Source organism: Gopherus evgoodei, chromosome 13 (assembly GCF_007399415.2).
Source record: "Gopherus evgoodei ecotype Sinaloan lineage chromosome 13, rGopEvg1_v1.p, whole genome shotgun sequence".
NCBI classification, from domain to species: domain Eukaryota; kingdom Metazoa; phylum Chordata; order Testudines; family Testudinidae; genus Gopherus; species Gopherus evgoodei.
In genome coordinates this window covers 13,150,048-13,175,951 of record NC_044334.1, presented here as the reverse complement: position 1 = coordinate 13,175,951, position 25,904 = coordinate 13,150,048, and the positions used below count along the sequence as shown (strand labels likewise).

At 39.7% G+C, this 25,904-nt stretch overlaps 1 protein-coding gene across 10 annotated transcripts in view; it reads right to left on the bottom strand.

Annotated features, from left to right (window-relative positions):
- Positions 1–12,983: 12,983 nt before the first annotated feature.
- The window catches only part of SFSWAP (splicing factor SWAP), a 91,350-nt gene continuing 78,429 nt past the window's right edge, over positions 12,984–25,904 (bottom strand). For 6 of the 10 annotated variants that reach the window (XM_030583101.1, XM_030583103.1, XM_030583102.1 and 3 more), the window contains 5 exons: positions 22,332–22,487; positions 21,024–21,149; positions 15,380–15,550; positions 14,306–14,378; positions 12,984–13,399 (listed from right to left, as the gene is read on the bottom strand). In XM_030583101.1, the coding sequence (XP_030438961.1) occupies positions 13,334–13,399; positions 14,306–14,378; positions 15,380–15,550; positions 21,024–21,149; positions 22,332–22,487 (592 nt within the window). In that variant the 3' untranslated portion in view covers positions 12,984–13,333. Of the gene's footprint in view, positions 13,400–14,305; positions 14,379–15,379; positions 15,551–21,023; positions 21,150–22,331; positions 22,488–25,904 lie in introns of those variants that run through there. The other 4 variants (XM_030583106.1, XM_030583107.1, XM_030583108.1 and 1 more) reach the window with 2 other exon arrangements.

Genomic DNA, 25,904 nt, shown 5'->3' with positions numbered 1-25,904 from the left:
TTTAGTTTTAAATCTCTCTTCCACTTAGCCCTTTATTGTGGCATGGATAACTCATCTACGGATAGAAAGGCAAGGCAAATAAGACCTATTTATTTTGATTTAAATAATAAGACTGCTACAGAAAGCTCCAGGTGCCCTGTCATTAATACTACAACAAAATCCCATCCACATAAAAATAATTATTCCAAAAAGAACTCTAGCAGCCTGCCCGTTACAAAAAAGCTCCTTTCCACTCTTTCATCATTCTGGGAAGCACACCCTTAACCATCTCCAAAAACCCTATTGAGCAGAGGTCTTCTGCGTCATGCTTGAACCAAGAGGGATGAAGCATCAGAGCCCTCACTAAGCCCTCTCTCTTTACTAAGAAGGCAGGGATCCAGCGTTATCACTTCTCCAAAGCAGGTGGTGCAGTCATCTCGCCCAAGAATTAGTCTAGAGTTGCCCATTATCTAGAGAAGAAAATCCTGAAGTTACTCCAACAGGTCCTCTTGCCTGTCACAGTTTGCTGCCTAACCTGCAAGCTCGTAATGACCTTAAAAGCATGAACAAATTTTCATTCAGTGCCTAGTAGTGAGAGTGCGTTAGCTGCTCAGCTCAAATTACTTTACCAATGCTCTCCCTAGGTGACTGTTATCAATAGGCTGTCAGAGCTAAGTGAACGCTACTCAGTTAAGTAAAGTTGGACAAATGTCATCCGGTTTGGCAGCACTGCTCTCATTTTTATAGTATTCTGGGATCCAACAAGTAATAGATCATTCAACGTCCACCTTGTCACATTATCTGTGCTACCTTAATATAGAAAGCTTTGAAAAGGAAAGAAGTCACATCTCTGTGAATAATGGTTTTAATTTTTGCTAGTTGTGATGCTGTCAGTCATTATTAGCCAGTGCTGGTTCTGATGGGAGATTGCAGACAGTGGGAACGTAATGTAATTAAAGATGTGTGTCCAATGTTATTTTCTTTGCACAATGTGAGGTTGTACCTGTCAATTTCTATCATTTTCTATTTTAAAAAGTCATCTAGTTTATGCCCATGCAGATAATGAAAGTGGGAGATGCAGCTGAGCACAGGCATATTCAGGTATGTATAAAGAGACGACAATGCATGAGCCTGCTGGCGATGCGATGTAAAAGAATGGGGAGCATTTTAAGCGCATCACATGCATTTCAGACATCACTCATGTCTAACTACAGATAGCTTCCAGACTATGTGCTGCAATTTCCTACTCCTAAACGTACCTGAAGAAGTTAGCTCTGGAAATGTTACATCAGCAGCACATCAGCCTCTCTCAGCAACACTGGTTCAGGCAATATCTGTCACGTGTTGTGGGGGATGACGCATGTGATATTCATCTTTGCAAATAACTAGGTCCTCAAGTAGAAAAATACCTTTCCTCTACCAGAAAGCCAGGCAAAGTTCCCATAACCTTACCAGGGTAGCATAGGACAATTCTAATCCTTTTCCTGCTGACAGAGTTTGCAGAGTGGATGGGAAGGAAAAGGGGTAGAGATTCAGCCTGGACAAGATGGCCATATTCCTTCTGTTGTGGGCTGGAGGAAAATGCCTGGAAATAGAAAAGTAAAATTTTGAACCTGGGAGTCAGATTTGATCACAAAATTAACATGGAGACCTAAGCCCCAGAGAAACCTTTATGGTGTATGTGAAATCTATGATAGCCTTTAAAGAGACTCTACATGGAGTCTTTCATAAAGGCATCCACTCTTGATTTAAAGATGCTCCAATTTCCTTAGGTGTTTTTGAAAATCCCTCCTGGTGGGTACATACAACAACTTTTTAAAACCACTTGCAGGCTGCACCTAGTCAGGACTTCTCAAAGTGTCAAATCTGAGGGTCCCAAATCATGGGACACAGAAGGCTGCCTGGTCCTAAGGGGCTGGCCTTCCTCTTTGTTTTAAGCTGCTGAAGCATTTTAAAAGACAGCTGAAAATACTTTCCTAACGTTAATTCCATTTGAGTAACTGCTGCAATTACCACCAGGACGTTGTGCCATCCCAACAGATGGGGAAGTGGCGTGTGCAATTGCAAGTGGAGAAAAGAGAGCCCACACTGATGATGATAATGTCATCCTTACCATGGAAGAGTTGGAAATCTGTCTCTCGTGGGTGTAAGCCTGACACTCCTGCTACAATCAACTGAACTGGCTGCCTCTAGTTTAGCAAGTATGCTGGCCGGTTTTACTTTGTGTACATAATGTCGTAAATCGTGCAGGCATGGTGCACCTGAAGAACCTCTAAACTCCCACCACTGCACTACCAGATGGCATTGTCACTGCTGAGCATCCCAGTCTATGAAACTGAGAGGACAGGAGGCTCCTCCACAGAGGGCATGCAGCTCTTGAGTACTATCCTCTCACTCCTTCACAGCTCATGCGAAATTGGTTTCCAGGTGAAGCTAAATGAGCAGAAAGGTATTTACTGGAGGGAGGCTACAGCACTGGAGTGAGTATGTGCGTGTATACTTTGCATATATCATAAGATTTACTAAGGTCATAATGCTGTTCGATAATTACTGGGTTTTGTTATGTTTATGGTCAGGCACTCAAAGATCTGTGGGCAATGAGCACTTGATTAAAAAAGCATTATCGCTACTACAGCTTTTTGGCTGAAATCATAAATTATTTCATCTGTCTAAAGCAGAAAGGCCCCACCTTTTTTCAACCTCAGTCACACTACATCCTGAAGGGGGGAAAATGTTACTGTGTTAAGCCTTTATCACAAATCAGCAGCCAATGGGGATGGCCAATTTCAGACACTTTTCTTGCAGTGGGACACCATGCCAATCACATTTCTTAAGGAGGTTCTCGTGCTTGGCACCACTTCCATGTTTAGCACCTAACTTTTAGCAAGGGCAGTTGGTATTAGCAAAATTAAAGGGGTCTGGGTTCTCTCTCTAACGGACAGCAATGCAATCGTTGGAAATAACAGCATGCAGAAAATATAAGCAGTGCTGTGAACAACACACTTGGATTTTTTTTTAAAATATGAAATCCAAATCTGGCCTGTTACCATGTGATGAAACAAAAGCAAATGCAGGATTTTTCTCCTAGGAATACGGTCTGAGGCATTAGGTTACAAGAAGGAGGACTGCAAAGACTACTGGATCAGGCCTGGCTTTAGGAACGCAAAGGCCAGGTATCACAGGTCTGCCACTCAGTATGGGTTTTAGGTAAGTCAATGCCTGGCTGCCTATTGCCCCATCACAATAACTGGGATCTTAGTGACCTCACTGGGTTGCTGTGCAGCTTGATTATGGTGTGTAACCCTATATAAATGTCAAGTATTATCATGAAATGACTGACTCTCTTCTTTAGAGAACTGTGGTGTAAATGCGGCTTAGGTCTAAAAAGAAAAATGGATTTGACAGCATCAGTCCAGCTCTCCGATGACATTTCTCCACAGCATGTTTTCTGAGCAAACTGTGCCAGAGGCCCAGGATTAGCAGAGTAGTAAGTCAGTGTTAAAGTGGCTTGGCAGAGCTGCATGTGTTTGTGTAGTACCTGTCATTTTGCACATGTGAAGGACTCACTCGTGTCAACAGGCATTCTTTTTCATGCAGAAGCATTAAATGAGGTACTTAGGACTTTACAAGATCATTGGAGGGTAAATGAGGATTTATTATAACAGGCAGGACTAAATTGAAGCTTGCTTCAAGAATATACAAAATCCAGCAAAGCACTTTTTCACCTAAATTTAACCTCCAGTATTTATCCATGGCAAGGAAAATTAAGGTGAGATCAAAGGTATAAGTTGTTTTGTATTATATGCCTTACTAGGCATTCTTTTATGGTTGTATTTACAGATAGAATAGTGCAGGCACAATGCCATGAAGGCTGGTTTCAGGGAAGAGGGAGTGCCTCCTAGATTTAATTAGAGAGCAAGCATGTATTCACTTTCAACCAACTGTTCCAGACATTGCACCCAGCTGCAGTTTTGGTGATGAAAGGAGCTGGCTGGAGGCAAAACAAAATATGCAGAAAGTGTAAGCAGTTAAGTCACACTAGAAAAATAATTCAATAAAAAAAACCGGAGTGTTCACATCTTAGGGCTGTACTTTGGGAGGATTTCAAACAGCATCTTAAAAGATTATAACCAAATGAGCTTATGAGCAGAAAATAACTGATATTTGGGTAGTGTATCTCCACAGTCCATGCTTCCAGGTCAGGAGGCAAAGAAAACTAGAACGGAACTGGGTCGATTTGCCCTTATATAATAAATTTGATTGACTTATCTTTCACTCCCTTGCTTCTTAGTAGATGGAGTCATGCTGTGTGAGGTGGGATAGGAGAGGGAACATGCAAGATAAACTCATCTTGACTGGGTTGTGTCCTTCTGAGTCAATTCAATAGCGAATTAGAGAGACTTTGCTACACAATTTCTTCATAGGTGGTAATAGGGATGTTCTAAATTCAACAAAATATCCAGTGTTAGGGATTCAGAAAGCCGAAGAGGATCAGCAGTGTCCTTTCTCCCATTTATGTATCCCAAATGCATAATGAATGCTGAACTGTAATAATTTGTGTTGCCTTATTGATAAACTGAGAGAACAGTGCTCAATACTCTCTGGGTACATAAAGTAACAGCAACGGGAACTAGGATTTATAATCTCAAGAATAAGTGGCATCTAACAAAATACATTATGCTACAAAGAATTTGAGCATGACAATGGATGGGAAATTATGATCAATGTCAACAGAATGCAAATAGACCTCAACAGTTGACAGCTCCTTGACAGAACAATAGTTCTATTCAATATCAGTATGAATTCAGTATTAATTTAACAGAGGCTGACCTGAAAGTGAAAGTTAAGACATCCAGAAACTGTTCAGCAGAGACAACGAAATGGTATCTCTGGATATAATGAGGACCTGCTCCCCTAATAGATTTTGCCTTTTTCACAGGCTGTACATCAGATGGCTGAAGAGATCATTAAGATATTTAACATGCTGAAAGGAAAAGGACCTCTAGGACATACACAAGTTATTGTGGATCCACATTCTAGGCTGTACTAATGCAGCTACTGAGTATGTTCAGCCGAGAAGTGGAAGTTCAGTCCTTTCTTCAGAATTGCTGTGACTCAAAAGTTTCTGAAAGACATTCATTGTTGGGGGCAATAGGGTGACACTCAAAACTACCTGCTGCTGAACTAGGACAACATGGTAAAGGCAAGATGGGTAAGCCAAGAACGCAGACAGCTTTTAGAAGCTCCCTTTGCTTCTTTTATTATTGTAACTTTGATTACTGTTTTCATAATTCTGAGAAAACAATATCTGCAATGCCTAAAAATAAATGAGTTTGCAAAAGATGTGGCAGTTCATACTGAGCTAGGAGATGGATTTAAGTGACCCTTCACTTGATATTAATCAAAACTGAGGGATCTGACTCATCACACAGCATAAAAGGACTGATCTGAAGCTGCAACAGATATAATGATCTGAGACTGCAGACTGCTGACAGCAAAATTAAAAGCTATGTGAAAAACAACAGAAGGATATAACAATCCTAGGTGAAGCAGCAGAGACACTGAATTCATAACCAACTGCACCAAGAACTTGAATTAGGTAAAGAACAGAATGGGGGTGGATGAAAGCCTCATTTTCTGCTCTGGGCAATAAGAAACAAATGGCTATTACCTGACAAGCAAGACTTGGGACTGAACTGGTCACTGGATGAAAAAGCCCTCATCTCTCACCACCCTTTCATCTAGGTTTAGGATCTAGTTCTTCTCCCACTGAAGTCAATATGAGTTTTGTTAGACTTCAATGGAAGCAAGGTTTGACCCTTTGCCAGTGGCAGAACTAATAACTATTGGGTCTGAGACCCTTACATCCCTGGGGCACTTATCGAATGAGGGATAAGTAAAGATGTCAGACACAAGCCTTCTTTATAACTGAAGTTCACTGCAACATGTACGTATCTATTTTTAGAGTCTTTGTTTTTATCCTCAAAATATTTGTAATCTAATACTCACGAAACAGCAAGACAAAAAAGACTGGCTTCAGGTACATTGTGACCGCTGTTAATGGGCCTTAATTCTGAAGGACAACACCAATATCCCGAGTTACTCTCAAACATAGTGTTAATGTGTGGTGGGTTAGTCACCTATACAGATATGGGCTAGGCCAAAGTGCACACATGTAAATGCCCACTGTCTCCAACCTGGTCACATATTCCATTTGAGATGCCAGACACAAAAAGTTACATTCCTTGTTAAACCTAAGGTTACGTATTATACTTCGAGCAGATACAGCAGATTAAAAAGGGCCATGAAGACTGTAAAAAATGAATCATAATATAAATTTCTAAATGGGAGCACATATATAGAAATTACGCTGCCCGGGCATTTTCATCATTTAATAGTATGAAATTTTCTACTTACAAACAGCTCATTTGGAAAGTATTAAAAAAAACTTATATTTTTATTTCTAGATAATACAACCACCTCTTGGGACAGTGTTAAATGTGAACAAGCCACAGTAAACACTGAAAATGCAGTTTAATATTACCTTTTCCTGGAGCTAACAGTCCATCTCATTCACCTAGGACATATCGAGGGGAGACAAAGGAGATTTTGTTACAGGGAAAGAAAATATTTTAAGAAGACATTAAGCAACAACCTTTTTAAAGAGAACAAATCTGTAAAGCAGCCACAAAAACAGGCCAACCTATTTTATTGCAGAGTTGGGCTTTTTTATTTATGACAAAACTGGCATTCAACCTGCCACTCACTTTATCATAACATTGTAGTAAGGGTTTTGACTCTATTTGGGAGGAGAAATATAAATTCCAATAAATTTTTATATTGCACAGCAATCTACAGCAAGTGAGTAAAATCTATGCTGCATCCTCATTCGTTTTATATATATTTTAAATTTTTATACATATATTTATTTTCCTTTACATATTGATACATGTAAACAAATAATATCAAAACCTTTTATTTTATATACTGTCTGAACTCCCTTTTTTTGTGCCAGAACAAACCATTAAATTTTATGAGAACTAGATAGAGTAAAAGGATGGATGCAATTGATGTACGATATCTATTCGATGACTCAGTTTCATTGTACTTTAGGTAACCAATAAAAGGTCTCGGTGCCCCAGGTACTGTGCTGTATATTGCTCAGAGAACCCCTAGTTCTGCCAATTATAATTGGCTAAATGTAAGTGAAATAGAAATATACCTGAGCTACTATTAATTGTGAAAAGCCTAACCTACAAAGGAGAAACACTACTGTTTTCTCTCACTACAAGTAAAAATTACTGCAAGCAGGAAGGCAGCTGAGGCCATCTTGATCACCAAGTTACCATGTTTGGGATTTTATCTGCCATTTTTTGCCAACTCTTGTGGTTCTTTGTAGTCAATACAGCTCCACTTGAAGAAAAACTTTGCCATGTGAGTTACTCTAACAAACCCCTGAGAGCCCATTCTCTTCCTCCCTTTCCTCCCACAGCTCTACATCTTCTAATTTGAAGGCCATACATTACAACCACCAGCCTTCTGGATACCAGCCAGACAGCAGGCATTCAAACCCTATTTCTTAATGGATCAGACCATTTCCTATTAGGCCAACTTTAGAATAAACACTATTTTAAAACCTCAATGATCATAGGTCAAGAGAGAAGCAGGCTCAACATGGAATGGAATAGAATAGCAAGCATGTTTCATGCAGAAAGGGAACTTACGGAAATCAGATGGATCTGCATTATGCAAAGAGTCAGGCATGATGTGCCATCAAGACACATTCAATGGGAAGGGTTTATGCCCAAGACAGGAGTTGTAGGTGATATTTTACTTAATCGTCTACTTTTATTTTGAAAGATAATAGTCTGCAAGGACCAAAGATGCCAGAGTAATGGCAAAGGTACAAGGGCTTGCCTGAAATTTAGTAAGAATTAAGCCTTGACTCAGCACCATTAAAAAAAAAAAGGCAGCAGCAAGGCATTTTAAACTTGAGGGACAGATTTTCTATTCTGCATTCATTTTTTTGACATGAGATGTAGCTAGACAGGTCACTGCATAAGGGATGCAACATCAAAAGACATGCTGGCAAAACGAGAATGAGCTATCACCAACCACGTATCCAGGTACTACTCATTGAGAAGAACTCTTGTCCCACTGAAAGGACTGGCTGAATTAGAAAATCTCCTTACAAGCAAGAAAACGAAACAAAGGACATCTTTCCATCTTCCTTGCTGAACTCTTGCTGATTTTGGAGTAAAACACATGGGTTGCTGCATGTGAATAAAATCCCTGTTTCTCATGACTGCAATAAACTAACCTGACAACCAAAATGTTTGGTAGTGCAGCCAGTTCTCAAGAAATGGACATTTAGTGCCAATAGCCTTGGCAACTATTGTCACATCTGCCATCATTCCAGCTTTCCTGAACAAAAATATCAAGGAGGTGGGTGGTAGCATCCAAACTCCAACATCATTACACTTTTGGCCAACATGCTAGCAACATGTTTCACTTGTGTTTAGATCCAGTTGAAGGCCCTGGTTCTAATCTTTGAAATCCTTATTGCTATTTTGGAGACTACCTCTCCCATCACACATACTCTCCGAGGCAGCTGAATGCAAAGGGATGTTGCAGTTGACGGAATAAAACTTTCAGGAGTTGATTGTTTTCAGAAGAGGGTGCCCAGTTGTGGAATTCCTTATTTAGCATATGTATAATGCACTTGTATGGTGCTAATCATCACAGTGCCCTTACATTATGGAACTCCAAATCACCCGCAGCCTGATTGTTTGAATGAACTGGGTTTCACAGTGTACTCTCATACATCCTTCTCTAATGAATGCTCAAAAATATCCTGGCATTGTTAGCAGACTAGAACCACCATTACTGTAATTAAATCATTTCCAGAAAGCATTCAGTCCTCCATCCCTTTCACAGTCAGGGCCCTTTAAAGATACCTCTCGCTGAACACCTAATCATTGAGGCATCCAAAACTAGTTTCTCAAAAATCTTGGCTGACATATTTCTTCTAACACACACATTTATATCTTTAAATATTTCCTTTTTTAAAAAATGGCAGCCCATCACAGATTTGCCTTACCTCTTCTCCAACATGAGTGCTGACTAAATAAAATGAAATAGTGCAGATAAAAAGCCAATGTCCAAAAAGCTTCATTAAAAAATATTATCTTCAGCATACTTATTGCAGGAAAAATAACTTCATCTTCTGCCTACCAGGACTATGCTTGCTCTAAATATAATTTTTAGTCCAAAGACTTGTCTACCTCCTCTACACTTAACCCCTTTAATTCAGAGCTCACAGCAACCAATTTTAGAGGTTACACAACTTGCTGTAAAACTATACAGCTCAGCCTTGGAAAAAGACAACTATCTTAATTTATCTACTTTTCAATTATTGCTTTTTTGCAGTCACTTTCAACCTAGATTTTTGACCACTTTAACTCTATTTAAAAATTATTTAAACAGTTTCATTGAACTTCATAGAACAGATTATAAATGACCTTTTAATTGTATCAATTTCACAAGCCTTCAAAAAAGCATAATTGGCATTTGTTATTAGCAGTTTGTAAAGGCACGATAGTATCTTCCCTTTCAAAATTATTTTTCTTAACAGCATGAAAACGTCTATATTCGGCAAGAGCCCTGGATCTCTGGAGAACACAAGTCTGTTGGATATCTTAAAAAACTTACCAGAGAACAATGCATGTTAAGGAAATGCAGGTTGCTTCCCTGTAACTGGAGGTTTTTTGAGATGAGCCGCCGCATATTGACATTTGTGGGATCAAGGTGCAAATGCCACAAGCTTCTGGAACCTTCTGGAAAGTGGCATCCACTGTGCCCACTCACCCTCCATACCCTTCCCATCCTGGAGGGTTTTGTTGTATTAATTTAGATGGAGTATATGTGCCCAGAGAGTAAAAGATGTTAACGTGACTGTGTCACTGTCCAACATTAAACAGTTTTAAACAAGGGTCAGGGTCAGGTATAAAGAAACCTTAACCTGCTTAATAACATGGCAAACACACCATTAAATACCTTTTTAACCTTTTATTAAGCATACAGAAAAGGAAAAACAGTTAAAGCATTTGAAATGTAAAGTATCAAGTAATGTTTTCATTTTAACAACATCCCTTGTTCCCCCTTCCCTGGAGTTTTTAAGAAGGGAAAAAACCCTTTGTTTGACAGTCTCTAACACGACATTAAAGATGGAAATAACTCTCCTTTTAGGGGGACAAAAAGTTAACTGAAATGGGTTGGAGCTGTTGACACTGTGGTTGTTAACAGCCAATCCCATTTCCTAGAAGACAAAAAAAAGACCAACAAACACCTAGGGAAAGTAAAAAACAGCAAGGATAGAAAATGAAGCTTCTGTTTCTGGCATTGACTCTCACTCGCAACCCCAGTGCTTGAGAAACAGAGGCATTGCACAGGATTTTAGCACCCACTCTGAGACCTGGCAAACTTTACCAGCATCAGGCTGCTTAGGGCACTGCATTCAGCTGCTTTTTTCTGGTCTCAGGCTTACAACAGTGTTGCAAAATATGTAGTCTTCTCTAATTACACAGACGGAAAAAGGAGAGAGATAGAAAAGAAGAAATAAGCTGTAGAAGGAAAAGGGCACATGGTGGGTGGGTGGATGGAGGGTAGGAGAGAGACATCTCATGTGACAGGTGATGTTCTGAGATTCAGCTAGGGTGACCAGATGAGAGATGTGAAATATTGGGACGCAGGGAGGAGAGGAGGGGTGCCAGCAGAGCAAAAAAACCCCAAACAAACCCCAAGAACCGGGGCGGTGGAGGAAAAAACAAACGAAAGCAAAAAACCCCAAAGGCCATAGGAAAAAATGTTGGGGGCTGAGCACCCACCGGCAGCTCCACACCAGCTCCCCTTCGCTCTGCCTCCAGCTCCCGAGCTGGCTGCCGCATCCTGCTTGGCCCCCCTCCAGTGCTTGCACTGCCATACAGCTGATTAGCGCAAGCCGGGGAGAGAAGGGGGAGGAGGAATGCAGCTTGCTTGGGGAAGAGGCAGGGCCAGGGCGGGGATTTGGGGAGGGAGAGGCGGAGTTGGGGTGGGGCCAGGGTGGAGTTGGGGGGGGGGCACAAGCCCCCTCACCTGTGCGCCAGAGAGCAAAATATTGGGACAATTCACGTCCAAAGTAAATATCGGGACGTTTGGTCACCCTAGATTCAGCCAATGCTGGTAGAAGTGGAAGTATTGTCTGGGTCCTTCTCTCTGGCCCGGTCTGGTCAGGATATTTCAGAATTAGGATGAATATCCACAGTCTCAGGAGATGGGGGTGGCAGCCAAGATCATGACGCTTGCTCCCACAGCTGATATTTCTCCCTGAAATCTTTCTTTAAAAATACTCCAAAAAAGCAGTGATGTGTGGAATAGCCCATCTCTTCATTATTTTGTCCACCAATTAGGCCAAATATCTGAAATGACAATTTTGGTTTATTAGTCTTGAACTCCTTTGGTTTATCAGGCATGGTTTTAAACACAGGCCTTGAGTTATATTGTGGGCCTTTTTCTTTGGACTAATTCAGTCTCCCTTTTCCCATCAAATTTTGTTATAGGTTATTGTGACATCTTGTGAACTTACTTATTACTGTTGAGCTCACAATTATGGTAAATGTGTAGCTCCCATTATTACAACAATTCCAAGGATATAAAAGAGGTAGTGGCCCCTACCACCCCTGAGTTCCTGCCATTAACTGAGGAATTCCTGAGACTCTGAAGTGGGGAAGCTGGACAGGGAATGTAAACATGCAGAGGTTCATCTCAAAGAACTCTGTTTACAGATACACCTCTACCTCGATATAACACTGTCCTTGGGAGCCAAAAAAATCTTACCGTGTTATAGGTAAAACCATGTTATACTGAACTTGCTTTGATCCACCAGAGTGCACAGCCCTGGCCCCCCCGCCCAGCACTGCTTTGCCGTGTTATATCAGGTGGTGTTATATCGAGGTAGCGGTGTATATTTCAATTTTTTTTTTGAGTGGCCTTTGCATATTTCTATTTGCGGGAGTTTAAGGAGTAGTACAGCTCCCAAAAAGAGAGAGACTGAGGAGTTCTACATAAATAAGGACAGAACTCTGAAAAGAAGCATTGGCTCTGGATGCCAGGTCATGACTGAACAAAGACCACTAAAAATCTCATTCTCCCCAAATCAAATTTTAACAAGGAAGATTTTTTTCTAAAACCATATACACCTCTACCTCGATAAAGCACGAATCTGGACATGACGCAGTAAAGCAGTGCGAGAGGGGGGGAGGGAAGGAGGAGGGCTGTGCACTCCGGTGGATCAAAGCAAGTTCAATACAACATGGTAAGATTTTTTGGCTCCCAAGGACAGCGTTATATCGAGGTAGAGATGCAGCTATCGTAACAACAATGCAACGAATATAGCACAAGGTAATGCCTCGGAACCTGAACTAGGACTGACATTTCCAGACAGCTGACCCTGTTGGGCCATAGTTGTAGAACATATAGCGCATTTTACATAGATAGCCTTTCACTCACTCTCCTGGCTGATGTAATAAAAGTCCTCATGTATCAAGGAAAAGGAAGATCAAGCATACATCAGACCCCACCTGGGAATCCTCCAAGATGGGACATGGAGAGAGAGGTAAGTGGCTCCTCTGGCCCAGGTTCCAGAAGGCTCCAGATGCTCACAAGGCATCCCTTCAGCGTGAAAATGCAGAGGCTCATCTTGAAGAACGAAGGGGGCTGTCACTGAAAACAACAGATATTTCCAATGTGCTCCGCACACTGGAGTTTAATGAAGGATAAAAAAATTCTGTAGGCCGTGTGAAAACCAACTCTGGTGTAACACAATGTATGTTCTTAGATCATTTGATGAACTAAAGAAGCTGAAAGGTGTGTTTCAGTTCAACTTAGCAATAGCATTGCCTGAGGAACTGCTTTAAGAGAAAGTAAAGAAAAACACACTCACAATTAAGCAACCTCCAACAAGTGCGTAGCTAATAAAAGGTGTTTCTCTCCTCTTTTATTGTGTAATTCTTTATCACAGAAACATGATATTTACATATATACAGACAGCTGATCATAAAATCTTACTGAAGAATTAGTCAAAAAATCAATTTACAAAACCCAAAAGCTGTCAAGAGAGATTCTGTGTGCAAAAAGTTGAGTTCCAAGGGGACAGTTCCGTACTGATAAGGTTTTCAGTTCTTCAGGTTTTGATAACTTTAGACAGAAGAGAACCGATCCAAAATGAGCTAAATTTGCCAGCTGTACATTTGAGATGAGGCAGTTTTTTAAAGTGTTCCTCTTCACACCGTTTTCTTGATGGTCAATTCAACAAGTCTCAGGAGGCACTAGTTTGTATGTTTTTGGAAGCTGCAAGCATTGCTCTCACTTTGGCCATAAGATCCTGTAGGGAGAATAGAGGAAAAACAGTAAGAAGTTTCCTTAGTTTTTAATCAAGAGTTTGAAATGTATAACTCAGGGATCAGCAACCTTTCAGAAGTGGTGTGCCGAGTCTTCACTTAGTCACTCTAATTTAAGGTTTTGCATGCTGGTAATACATTTTAACGTTTTTAGAAGGCCTCTTTCTAGAAGTCTGTAATATATAACTAAACTATTGTTGTATGTAACGTAAATAAGGTTTTAAAAATGTTTAAGAAACTTCATTTAAAGTTAAATTAAAATGCAGAGCTCCGTGCCACTGAAAATCAGCTCGCGTGCCAATGGCATGTGTGCCATAGGTTGCCTACCCCTGGTATAACTCTCCGCACTGAAGTCAGCAGTCCTACTGGTAATTTTCCCAGAGCACTGGCCTCTTGATTTCACAAAACCAAATATTGTAATTATAAACTAATATATCTGCTGGCTAGCAACTTTTAAATAGCTAAGAATTAAATCTCACTGTAAATAATCTCAACAATATGAAAGAAATGAAACAACAAATGATAGGGCAGAAAGTGTGTGAGGTGAGTAGATGAAAAGAATGGAGCCGAGGAAGTGGCTATAGACAATACACAGGAGAGGAAGGTTTGTTTACCTGCCATGTCCGCAGATTCGGCCAACTGAGGCTCCCGCTGGCCATGGTTCACTGTCCCAGGCCAACAGGGGCTGCAGAAAGCGGCGCGGGCCGAGGGATGTGCTGGCCGTCACTTCCTGCCGCCTCCATTGGCCTGGGGGCTTACCCTGGCAAGCCGCGTGCCAAAGGCTGCCGATCCCTGTTCTACATTATACAATTATACAAAATACCTAAAGGAGCATTCTACAATGATGTTAATATACTTCAGTAAACAATAAAGAATGTCTTAATTTATACCTGAGTTATTTTACTTTGCACTGAAGACACGATTGCTGAAGAAATCTGGCCGTCTTTTTCCAGAGAAATGCCCCTAAAAATTAAAACTTAAGAATTAGAAATTTATATATTTTCTAGCTATATCTCATGCAACAATTCTGTCTTGTATGTGCATGAGCCTCCCTCATATTGCTCAACAGTTTTCATGTTTCACTGGACTATAGTCAATACAGGCCACTGGCACAGAAGTTTGCTCTCTCGCACCTGTGGCCAATGCTATAGAACAGGGGTTCTCAAACTGGGGGTTGGGACCCCTCAGGGAGTCGCAAGGTTATTACATGGGGGGGATCACAAACTGTCAGCCTGCAACCCTGCTTTGCTTCCAGCATTTATAATGGTGTTAAATATATTAAAAAAGTGTTTTTAATTTATAAGGGGGGAGGTCGCACTCAATGGCTTGCTATGTGAAAGGGATCACCAGTACAAAAGTTTGAGAACTACTGCTATAGAGAGCTCTGAGTATCAGCGCAGGAACTGTGAACAGAATCTACTCAATGGGGTAATTCAGTTATGAATCCTCAATAACAATTACAATCAAAAGGAGAAACTTAAAGAAATCATCCCAACAAAGTGTTATGATTTTTAGTAACATTAACCACATTTTAACTGTACAATTTAGATTATTGAGATCACTTTGGTTCAAGTTGCACTGAGATGTGTAGACGAAAAGTTGCACTATTCCTGTTGAGCCTCCCTTAAATGACTATTTCATCTCTCATGTTTTACACACGTTCTTCCCTGGGCAATTGAGTTCTCCATCATTTCCTCCTGGTTGAAATGTTTATTAGAAAATTCACCCTTTTTGAAATTTTGCCCTGAGAGTCTCATAGGATTCCTCACAATCTAGGTCTCTAGCACAGTTCTAGTACCCTCCCCTCTCCGCCCCCCTCAAAAACCCACAGTGGCACACATCCCTAACTTCCTGGAGCTCTGCAGAACTTGCATTACAACTCTCCCTGCACAAATCCAATCAAAAGGTACATTCATGGTCAAAAGCTGTCCGTATCCCCATACACCATTGTGAAAGCGTGTTACCTGCAGCGTTCTTGGCTGGATTCCCTACTCTCCACAGGAGACACACTAGTTGAATGTACAGAGTTCTTATGTGTGGACTGTTTGCCAGGTGACATGGATGGTGAATGAGACCTAGCTTTGGACTTGGTACATGATCTAGACCGTCGTTTCTTCTTCTTTTCATGGGGGCTTCTGAAAAAGGAAGGATTTTATTAGAGGAGATTTAAAATTATATGTTGTTAACCAGTTTAAGCAGAAATTGAATTAGACATTTCTAGCAGATTTTCTAACCCTCCTGGATGTGGTGCTCCTCGTGCACTGAGTACACACTGTAACCATCATACCATGGGTGGTTATATTCCTATGACAGTAGGAAGGAAAAATTCCCAGGAATCCTCATATTTAACCTATACATTATGATCCCCAGACTCCAACCCAGTCCTGAGCATTAAGAGTACTTGCTCCTCAGCCCTCACTTGACCTTCACAGAAACACTTGACCTTCAGAGAAAATCAGGAATCGGATATTTCAGAGCAAGGTGCAAGAAAATCTTGTAATGGACAACTATAAAAGAACCTGGTTATAGGGAAAGTTTGATCCTAACTCCCTAATGACCTGGAATATGAGTGTTCACAGTCTATTTTTTAATCCATTCTGATAGAACTATGGACAGTTTCGTCGAAAAGGCAAACTGATACTGTACATTTTCCTTTTAAGCCAACAAATGGGTTTCTGTGACCAAACCTACTGCATGACAAACTTCAGTCTGAAACAAAATTACATTTGAGTTACTATTTCTCTCAAATAATCCTACCCAAAGCAATATGCTTGGGATTGCTTTGAGCAGACAATCAGACTGTTAGCTGTAACTGACAATCACTACTAAAAAAACAGAAACAAAGTAGATTTATGGGTACATAAAATTATTTTTATTGTTGACAAAAGAAGGGGACAACACAAATATTCTAAAACTATATCCAGCACTGAACTCTAGTGTTGAATTCTATAGGTAACCCTGGAGACTGAGTAATCTAGACCTTTATAGCTGGCTATGAATTTACAGACTAACATCCCAGTTGTGTAATTAAGATTACTGAATCAACCTCCATGCAACAATTCATTGGGTTTCTGTCCCCTTACTCTACTACTTTACATTCTCTCTATTTTTAAAAGCTTAACAAAAAATAAAACTATTAATGTCCACTAAGGAATCCAAAAAGTTCTGCTATAACTTTTACAGTCTACTCATTGGAAGTAGATTACAAGTTGCTTGATGCTTCTACTGTGCCTTAACATTTCAAGCCGCATTCTAAATGTCCATTATTAGCTCACTCCAATTTCCATGGAATTTTTTGCCCCTGAATAGCCCAATTAATGTACTTTGTAGTGTATTTACTAGCCTAAAAGAGTATCTTTAATCAGAAAGTTATAATAATGTATGGAATGAAGTTCTTGAAAATTTATGATTGCATAAAAAAGCCTAGCACAGCTCTGGAAGATGAGAAAAGAAAAAACAGCAAAGAGTCCTGTGGCACCTTATAGACTAACAGACGTTTTGGAGCATGAGCTTTCGTGGTTGAATACATGCATCTGATGAAGTGGGTATTCACCCACGAAAGCTCATGCTCCAAAACGTCTGTTAGTCTATCAGGTGCCACAGGATTCTTTGCTGCTTTTACAGATCCAGAATAACACGGCTACCCCTCTGATAAAAGAAAAAAGTGTCTCACATTTCTGCGCTTAGTAGTTTTCAGGATGAACGGAGGTAAAGTTGCAAAAGTACAGTCTTTAAAGCACTATATATACACACACAACATGTAATGACACTCTAATAGTAAAATATCAAACAATATTATATTAATCACATCTCAATTTTCCATGGCTTATTTCTCAACAGCCCATACCATATACAGGATGTACTTATTAACAGTGTCCCAAACATATACATCTGGAGTGGAAGTACCATACACATTCTTAAACTAAGGCCATTTCTTGTCACTTTTTGATTTGAACATACTCTACTTTTTTCAGCAGTCTCATTGTAGGTTGATTATTACAGACAATTTAGAAATAAAGGAAGAGGACCTACATTGGAAAAAGCAATCACATGATCTCTAGAAATATATCTCACTATACTTAATGAACAAGAGGTCACTAATTCATTGAAGTTGACAGAAGGAAAGGTGGCTTCTGGGTCCTTGCAGGTAGTATGTTTTCCATTCATAAAAATCCAACAGGCCAGCTTCACTCATGATTTTTTTGCCTAGAAATCTTTCACTGAACCCTAGTAATATGACTGGCAAGCTCTCAGAACTGGCTGCATGTATGTTTGTCTAATACTGTTTCCCCGTTTTTTTTTTTTTTTTTTTTAATTTTTGGCATTTACTGCCAGTTTTTATTATGCATTGTTCAGTGAACCATATCCACAAGATCTTAGTTTCAGCTTTGTGTTGGAGATCTGCTAGATATGGTTTCTATCCATATTAAGAGCATAATGCTATTTAAAATTATTTTAAAGGGTAAAAACAGATTTCCTTCTTGAATCATGAAGCTCTTCAAAGCAAGCAATCACAATTTATCACCCCAGTAGAATCCTCTATTCATTTAAACTACTGAACGGTCAGCAACTCATGCCACTAAATACTGAACTTAAGTGGATGCACACTCAGTGCATGACTTGGGGGGAAGGATTCATTTTCCCTGACATTCTGGTTTTTCACGGAAGGGAGAATCTTAGACTTATGAATGTTGAGTCTTCTGATCTACTTGACCCAATCAACCAGGACTACGCAACAGGGTCTTCTGTTACTATGAGGCAATAAATATGAAAAACTAATTAACCAGATGAAGTAAACTGGTGAGGTTTCCTTTAAACCAGTGGTTCTCAACCATTTTCTTTTTGAGCCCCTCTCCAACATGTTATAATAACTCCAGGGCCCAGAGGAGAGGGGGTGTTGAGGGCACCTCAGGACTTTAGCTCTGCGGGGTGCCGGAGCTTTGGCCAGGCCCCATAGGCATAGTTTGCCTTTTATTTTGCTGAGGCAGGGTCCGGTGGGGCTTGGGCCAGCTCTGCATGGCAGAGCCTGGGGAGAGAGTGCCACCTCCACCCTGACTCACCTCAGCAGGCCACCCAGGCTGTCTGAGTTAGGCTGTGGTGCAACCAAAAATTATAACTTAAAGGGGAAGGTGTGTTGAGCTCAAAAAGTTTGAAAACTGCTCAGGGTGCAGACTAGGTGCAGCTAGGAACTGTATGCAGGCGGGGGGGGGGGCAGCTCAGGGTGCATGGAGAGCGTAGGTAGGGGCTGTGTGCAGGCAGGGGCATACTATAGTTCCTGCTCCCAGGGGCTCTGCTCACCCCAGAGCCAGGTCCCCCACCCGGGTGGCTCCTACTAGCTGCATGAGCAGTCAAAGGGGGCTAGGAACTGAGGAGTAGCTGGGGCTTTGGGCACCTGCAGCTGCAGCTGCCCCATGGTACCAGCAAGAGCAGCAGCTGCCCTGCATTGCCCGGCTTCAACTTCCTGCTTCCAAGCTGGCCAAGAGGCAGGGGAGAGGAGGAGGTGGGGTGTGTGTCTATGCCCCTGAGACTGCCCCACTTTGGTTAAGGCACTGCAGTTTGGAGGGCAATGCCCCTGGTGTCCTGCCCAACTTAACCCATGGGCTCAGGGCTTCTCCTCATGGACCCACAGGGGCCCGCGGACCCCTGGTTGAGAACCGCTCCTCTAAACTGTGCGATCACCCCCTGTATTAATAAACTGCAGGAGTAAGCAACTTGGATCCTACCATGTTTTTAACTTTTGCTGTCAGGAAGCCAGTAAAAGGACATATAAATTCCTCAACTTGGATGCACTGCTGCTATGCAATAGGATACATAATAGGGATTATTCTCATTTTTTTTAAAAAGACAAGTGGAGACCAACTACTTTTTTTAATCAAACATGGACAACAATGAAAACAATTTGCTCCTTTCCCACCCCCAAACAGATAAGCAATCTGAATTTGGGACTGAGTAGGATTCAGAGACAGGCATAAGAAACTGTGACATGCACACTTTAGATGGAGCTACCCCAAAGAGTGCATCTAATTTAGCTTTGTGAGTGCATATGCACGTGTGCTCCCAAACTGAGGAGTGCACACATTGCACAAATATTTGCACATCTAAACTGAGGGTGCAAGAGTGCATGCCCATCAACTCTTAAAAACTTTGCAAACCTGTACTGTTCTATGGAGCTCGCTGACCTGAAATGATATTTTACTTATCTAATCTCCTCATCACAGACTAAAACAAGATAAAGTTTTTCATTTCACAAAGACCGCATCTGTGTTGAGCATGTAAAGGCAATGGAAAAAGTGATTCATGGCTTATGATAGAACACAGCAGTAATTAATGTTATTAAATTTTTACTGTGTTTTGGGCTGTTAAAATAAGTGATCATTTTTTCAATATGCTTAGACTTTATATTGATTGAATAACCATAGTAATGTAATCAAAATATATTTATGCTTAGTAAACTATGCATTTTAGCACAAAAATGAAGATTCAGAAGAAATCAAATTTTACAACAGGTGTTTTAAATGTAATGTTTATCTCACAATGCTTTCAGAATATGCCTGTTTAAAAATTTAGGACAATGGTAGATATGTAATTACTTTAATTTATAGAAAGATATTGAAAAATACTTTTATTAATAAATATTCACCATAAGAGCAGCACATGACTAGAGAAGTGACGTGTACAAAAAGTGAAACAGTAAAAAAAAGCCCCAGGTAAACAATTTTTTTTTGGTTTTGGAAATATTTTGGGTCTAATGTCCCTAAAGTAACACAAACTGCAGTTTCTCCTTTTCAGAACACAGACTGCATAAAGTATCTCTGACAAAAGTAGGTAACTGAGCATTTATTTTTCTCATTGTGAAAACAGAAATTCCACATTTCCAGTACATAGGCAGCTGCAGCATACATGGTAGAAAGAAACCAGAACTCCTACAGGAAAAAAAAACTGACCATTTTACATGTAGGTTGAGTTCCACTTGTACATTCAAAATATATTTTATTCTAAAACGTAATGTGTGCTAAAGTATGTTGTTTTCCCTCCCCATTTCCATTAGCTAGCTTTAGATCCGATCATGACTATGCAATTTTCACTCAACTAGAATGTCAATATGACATGGCATTTTGGCACACTCCGTTTGTGCAACTAAAGCCAAAGAATCTTACCCAAGGGGTAAGGAGTGTAGCCAGCCCCTGGGAATTCCAAGTACAAATCTGAACGGTTTCCAGTATTTGCAGAAAGGAAAGCACAGCAAAGATGTTTCAGATTGTGAAAGGGTTAGAATACTCCAACTACAGTGCATCAAGCAGCAAACATGAACTGTAAAATAAACTGTCACTGTACTAGATACATCCAAAGCATGTACATGCTCATCACTTTATGCTGTAGACCTGTACACACATTCTATACATGAGGGACCAGCGTTTGTACTTGCACACTGTTTTTTCGCAGGTTGGCTTGTTAATCATTATATAACTCATGGCTGAAATAAAGCCTCAGCTCACAAAAGAAACAAGAGCTCACAAAAGAAACAAGCTTTACATAAACAGTACACACAAAACAACCCACAATATTTAAAACCCCAAATGGGGCATTCATCATGACTGGTGCACATACCTGGAACGTGTGCGTTTCCTACTCATTCCAGGACTGTTACTAATGCGATAAGCCGTTGGGACAGCCCTTTCCTCTCTTCGCCTTTCAGGAGAGTGGACCCTTCTCCGAGGAGATCTCGATCGTGATCTGAACGAGAAGGAAAAAGTTTTATTTGTTGTTGTTGTTAATGCCATAATTTGTTGTATTATTTTTATTTCACTGGATTATGTTGTCATCGAACCCAACTATGGTGCCTTTCAAAAGCTTATTTGATTTCATATCAACATGGGATATTCCTAGTCTCTAAGGCTTGCCAGCGTCATGAGGGTTTCTCACCATCAAAATATTTTATTTATTTATATTAATATGTTTGAGAACGAATGACTTGCTCTTCACTCTCAACAGGGGAAGAGGTGCCACATGAACCACTCTATATTAGCATTGGGCTGTTAAGAGTGCAGTTAATCAGCTACCTCTCGTGGGAGACAGAGTTTGCTAACTGTTATACTTAAGTCCATTTTGGTTTAAAGCCTAGAATCTTAAGTTAGACTTGACTTTTTCTTTCCAAATTAGCAGCATGCTCTAGTGTTGCTGCATTATGCAGGTAAATTGAAAACAGTGAAGAGACTGAGTTAAAAAGATCATTTTGTTCTGAAAATTTATAAAATCTGAATATTGACAAGTCAAAGAAACTCTGTTCCTTATTCTGCAGGAAAATCCTGATTACGCAATACTTTCAATCTATGCAACTGACTAACAACTCCTGACCAATACTGTTTAGCATTAGCACTTCAACTTGAAATGTCTGGCCTACAGAGAGAAACAGAGCGTGCCCAGTCACAATCAGAGATCAATGTAAGAGCGCATGCTTATCTCAAAGATTTAACGCTAAGTGTCTGTAAAAGTAACACCTGAGCATTTTCCAATAGAGAATACATACAATAGGAAAAAAGCAAAAATCTTTCCTTTACTTGAAAAATATCTTAGTAGTAGTTAGCTCTGTTCCCAATAAAATATGTAGATCTAATCATTTTGCTTAGGGATTTTGAATTTTTACTCCTCTCTCCTTTATACAAGATACGTTACCCCATGTGCCTCAAGCATTCATTTTCTTCAGAAAACCTAATTTTGCAATGACTAAGAGACAAGCCATTTGTAAATCATAGATCCTATTAGTCAAACAGACCTACTGAAAGGAAAAATCACAACAGCAGTTAAGTACCATATTGCTATTTAACTGCTTTTCAATTTAGAAATCTGACCTTTACCAGGCCTTTCAGAAGGATTAAAGGAAAAAACAGATTATAAAGTTTGAGGTCAGTCAGACACCTTGACGTTTTACCAGGATTTCCCTCTAAAGAGCTCCAGCAGTCAAATCTTTTCGTTGTCGAAGCTGCCTGATAATTTTCTTGCTCTGTTGCTGCTGCCATTGATGAGTTGCTCAGACTCGGCTCCATGCTCAGTGTCCCTGTGGATGCTGTGAGTCTGTGATATGGAGGCACACACTTCACATTGAGAATAAATGTTCTAGTTCTGGTATTAACTAGAATCCTGAAAAGACTTAATCCCTTAACCAAAGCTGAACTTTAGTGATAGCATGCTTATATGGACCAGCCTACAAAAGTCCAAACAATCAGAGAAAAATGCATTAGCTCAAAATATTTATGAATTGGGTATGATTGTTTTGGTTCTATAACATTTTTCCAATCATTTCAACCTGAAGAGATTTAGCCACTAGCCTTTAAATGATTAAAAAATGGCTTAACTTTTTCACTGGAATATATGGAATTATTATTTTAACTAGACTTCACGAGAAATTCATAAGGCATTGTACTCCTTTAAATAAAGTAAGTTAATACCAGTAATACTGTTTAATAGGCTCTCACAGAAATTCATTATTCTATAAAGTTGTCAGGTCACATTACATCTGAGGAAAGTGGAAGTATTTGAATAGATATTGCCTCCAAGACGAATGGATGGATTTTGGAGCAACAGGAACCACCCATTTTACAAATTAGGTGAGGGACAGCTATTTTGAGGTAATTTTTAGTTGAATTTTTGAAACTGGGCCAATGAAAAACATAGCACATATTTACCTATTCCATCCAGCTTGGTTTACAAACCCTTAAATGATGCACCCTGCTCCTAATTACTACCCATGGTTCATTAACTGGATAAATGAAGTAGGTGGTTTAGCAGTAAGCTATTACCAAAATATACCAAGAAAGTTATTAACATCAAAATGGAAGTTTAGAGCTTTCAGCTCTGCTCACAAGTTCAAAATGCAGACTTACAGTTTATCTGCGAAATCATTAAATCATTCACCGTGTAATGAGTTGCTTTGCAGCCCCTTTTCCCTCCCTTCTTCCCACTCATGCCCCATGCATTATCCTAGATTTTGTGCTATGACGATCTATTTCATACAAAATAGGAAGATTCATACTGTCATTAATATGGTCATTATTTACATTTACTGGTCACCAACTGTGAAATTTGAAACTTCTCAGCTGGAACATCATGCGTAAAACTTCAGTGATTGACATTCTATGCTACTAAATCAGAGCACCACTATTAGATAAAATTTACATCAAATTTGTTATGGTGCTTTGAAGTTTATTAGGAAAAAAGGTCACTGATGGAGTGTTGACCATAGCTAAACAAGAGGGTCTCAAAACTTGCTTGTTTTCCAAAACAGTTCTAACAAATTCACCCACATCTTTTTGGATTAGACTTTAGTTACTAATTTCTGAACTTGAGGCAATCTCTTTATGGAGCTAAAATATCCACAGGAAGCAGTGCTGCAACACACTTTGGGGCTATTGTGCATGTTTTACTGCTTTCTAAAACTCTAGACGCATCTTCTTGATCTGCAATCCAATCCTTGGTCTATCGAGAGCCTTAGGAACTAGTTTCGGGATACACATTTAGGAACAGTAATGGAAGGAATACATATGTATGTAGAGGAGTAATTGTTAACACGACAAGGACTGCAATAAAATTGATACAGCTGGGTTCCTCACATATCTAGTTTTTACCTTGTCTAGGAGAATTGCTTTGATCACAGTTTAAGCAATACATAGTTAATATCTTACATCACCCTGAATCAGTGATGTTATTTGAACAGGAAGTGAATTCTGCAACTTCAACTGTAAGGTACAAGATTAAATTAAGTAAACTTTTTAAAAATTAAGCTATATTAACATCAATGGTGCATCACATATATTTACTAAGCTGTGACTCTAGTACGTTAACAGCGTAAGAACAAATAAAAATATATTGCATGCTTAGTCTCCTTTATACCAAATGGCAATTTGCCAGTGCAATTTGCTACACTTCTAAAAATAAATTATTACACATAAGGATTTTTTAAATGTTACGTAAAAGCCTCTAAAATCACTTGCTTGAGACACATTTGGCTTATCGCTTATACACAAAAAAAAGGTAAAACAAAAATTAAATATGCTCTAAAAAGTTAAATAAACATATTTTAGCTTCCCTTCCCTCAGCTCATCCCCTATTAACTTGCCCCAACAAATTAACTACAATTCTTATGCTTTACCAAATTATCCCTGTAGAACGTTATGCCCAATGTATTTTTACAACTACATAAGAAATAGCAACATGGAGCCTGTAATTCACATATTATGGTAAATGGAAAGTCAAATTAACACCTATACACAAATTCTTTAACATTTGAAAAGATCTAAACCAAAACAAAGTTTTCCAAATGAAGCGAAATGCGTGCCAATAGGTCATTATTTGTTTTTACATTTCACAATGTAGAGTTCATTAATGTTCAATTAAAACATACTCTAATCAGAAATATTGGAAAAAGTACAACTCCTTTTTTGGCTGTCACAATTAATTTAAATTACTAATAATTTAAACAGCTTCTGGACCAAGACACAAATCACTACTTTGTAGATACATAAAGTTTAATGCGCTGGTCTGTCAGAAAGCCATGACATTTTGGTAATTCTGAAAAGATATCCGAACTCTGGAGTGCTTTGTTGAACAGGATCATTAGTTAAACTTAAAAAGAGAAGTTCAGTAGGAAGTCTCTCTCTCCATAGTTATGATCATTCTAATCTGCTCCAAGTGAAAAGTAATCACTAACAACTGCTCTGTTAAGGTCCAAGGGTTAGGATCTGCTGCACAGCACAAAATAAGGTTACAAAAGCATAACACATCTGTTTAAAATAGTTTTAAAGGTTGACACAGACAAATAAAGTAACAGAGTACGTCTACACTATGGACCTGTACTCCTGCAGCTGTGCCACTGTAAGGCCTCTTGTGTAGCGGATCTATGCTGGTGGGAGAGAGCTCTCCCAACAGCACACCTAAACCACCCCCAATGAGAAGCAGTAGGTAAGTTGGTGGGAGAGCATCCCCCACTGATATAGTGCTGTCCACACCAGTGTTTTTGTGGGTGAAACTTATGGTGGTTGGGATGTGTGTTCTTCACACCTCTGACCAACAGAAGTTTTGGTGACAAAAGTGCTAGTGCAGACAAAGCCTCAGGCTGTTAGAATTTATGTAATTTAATAACAGTGTCCAGGTATTATAGGATAGCCCTTTATCCCAGGTCATTGAGTGGGGCTGCTCATCATAGATCTTTACATATAGTTTAGAGTAATGTAATACAAGTGGGAAACAATATACTTCTAATTAGTCTCTACATCTAAACAAGGTGTGGTATGGTAAGAAGTCGTAACACTGGGTCTTGTGGGAATCTAAAGACTGAGCAACATACTTATTGCAATGTCTGACTCTAGGCATACAAAACAAGACAGACGTGTGAAGAGCCACATTTTGTATGCGACGACAATGCAATGCTTTAACAGCACTATTGAAAAGATTCCGACTTACCTACCAATTCAATTGCAAAGGTGTGAAACTTGC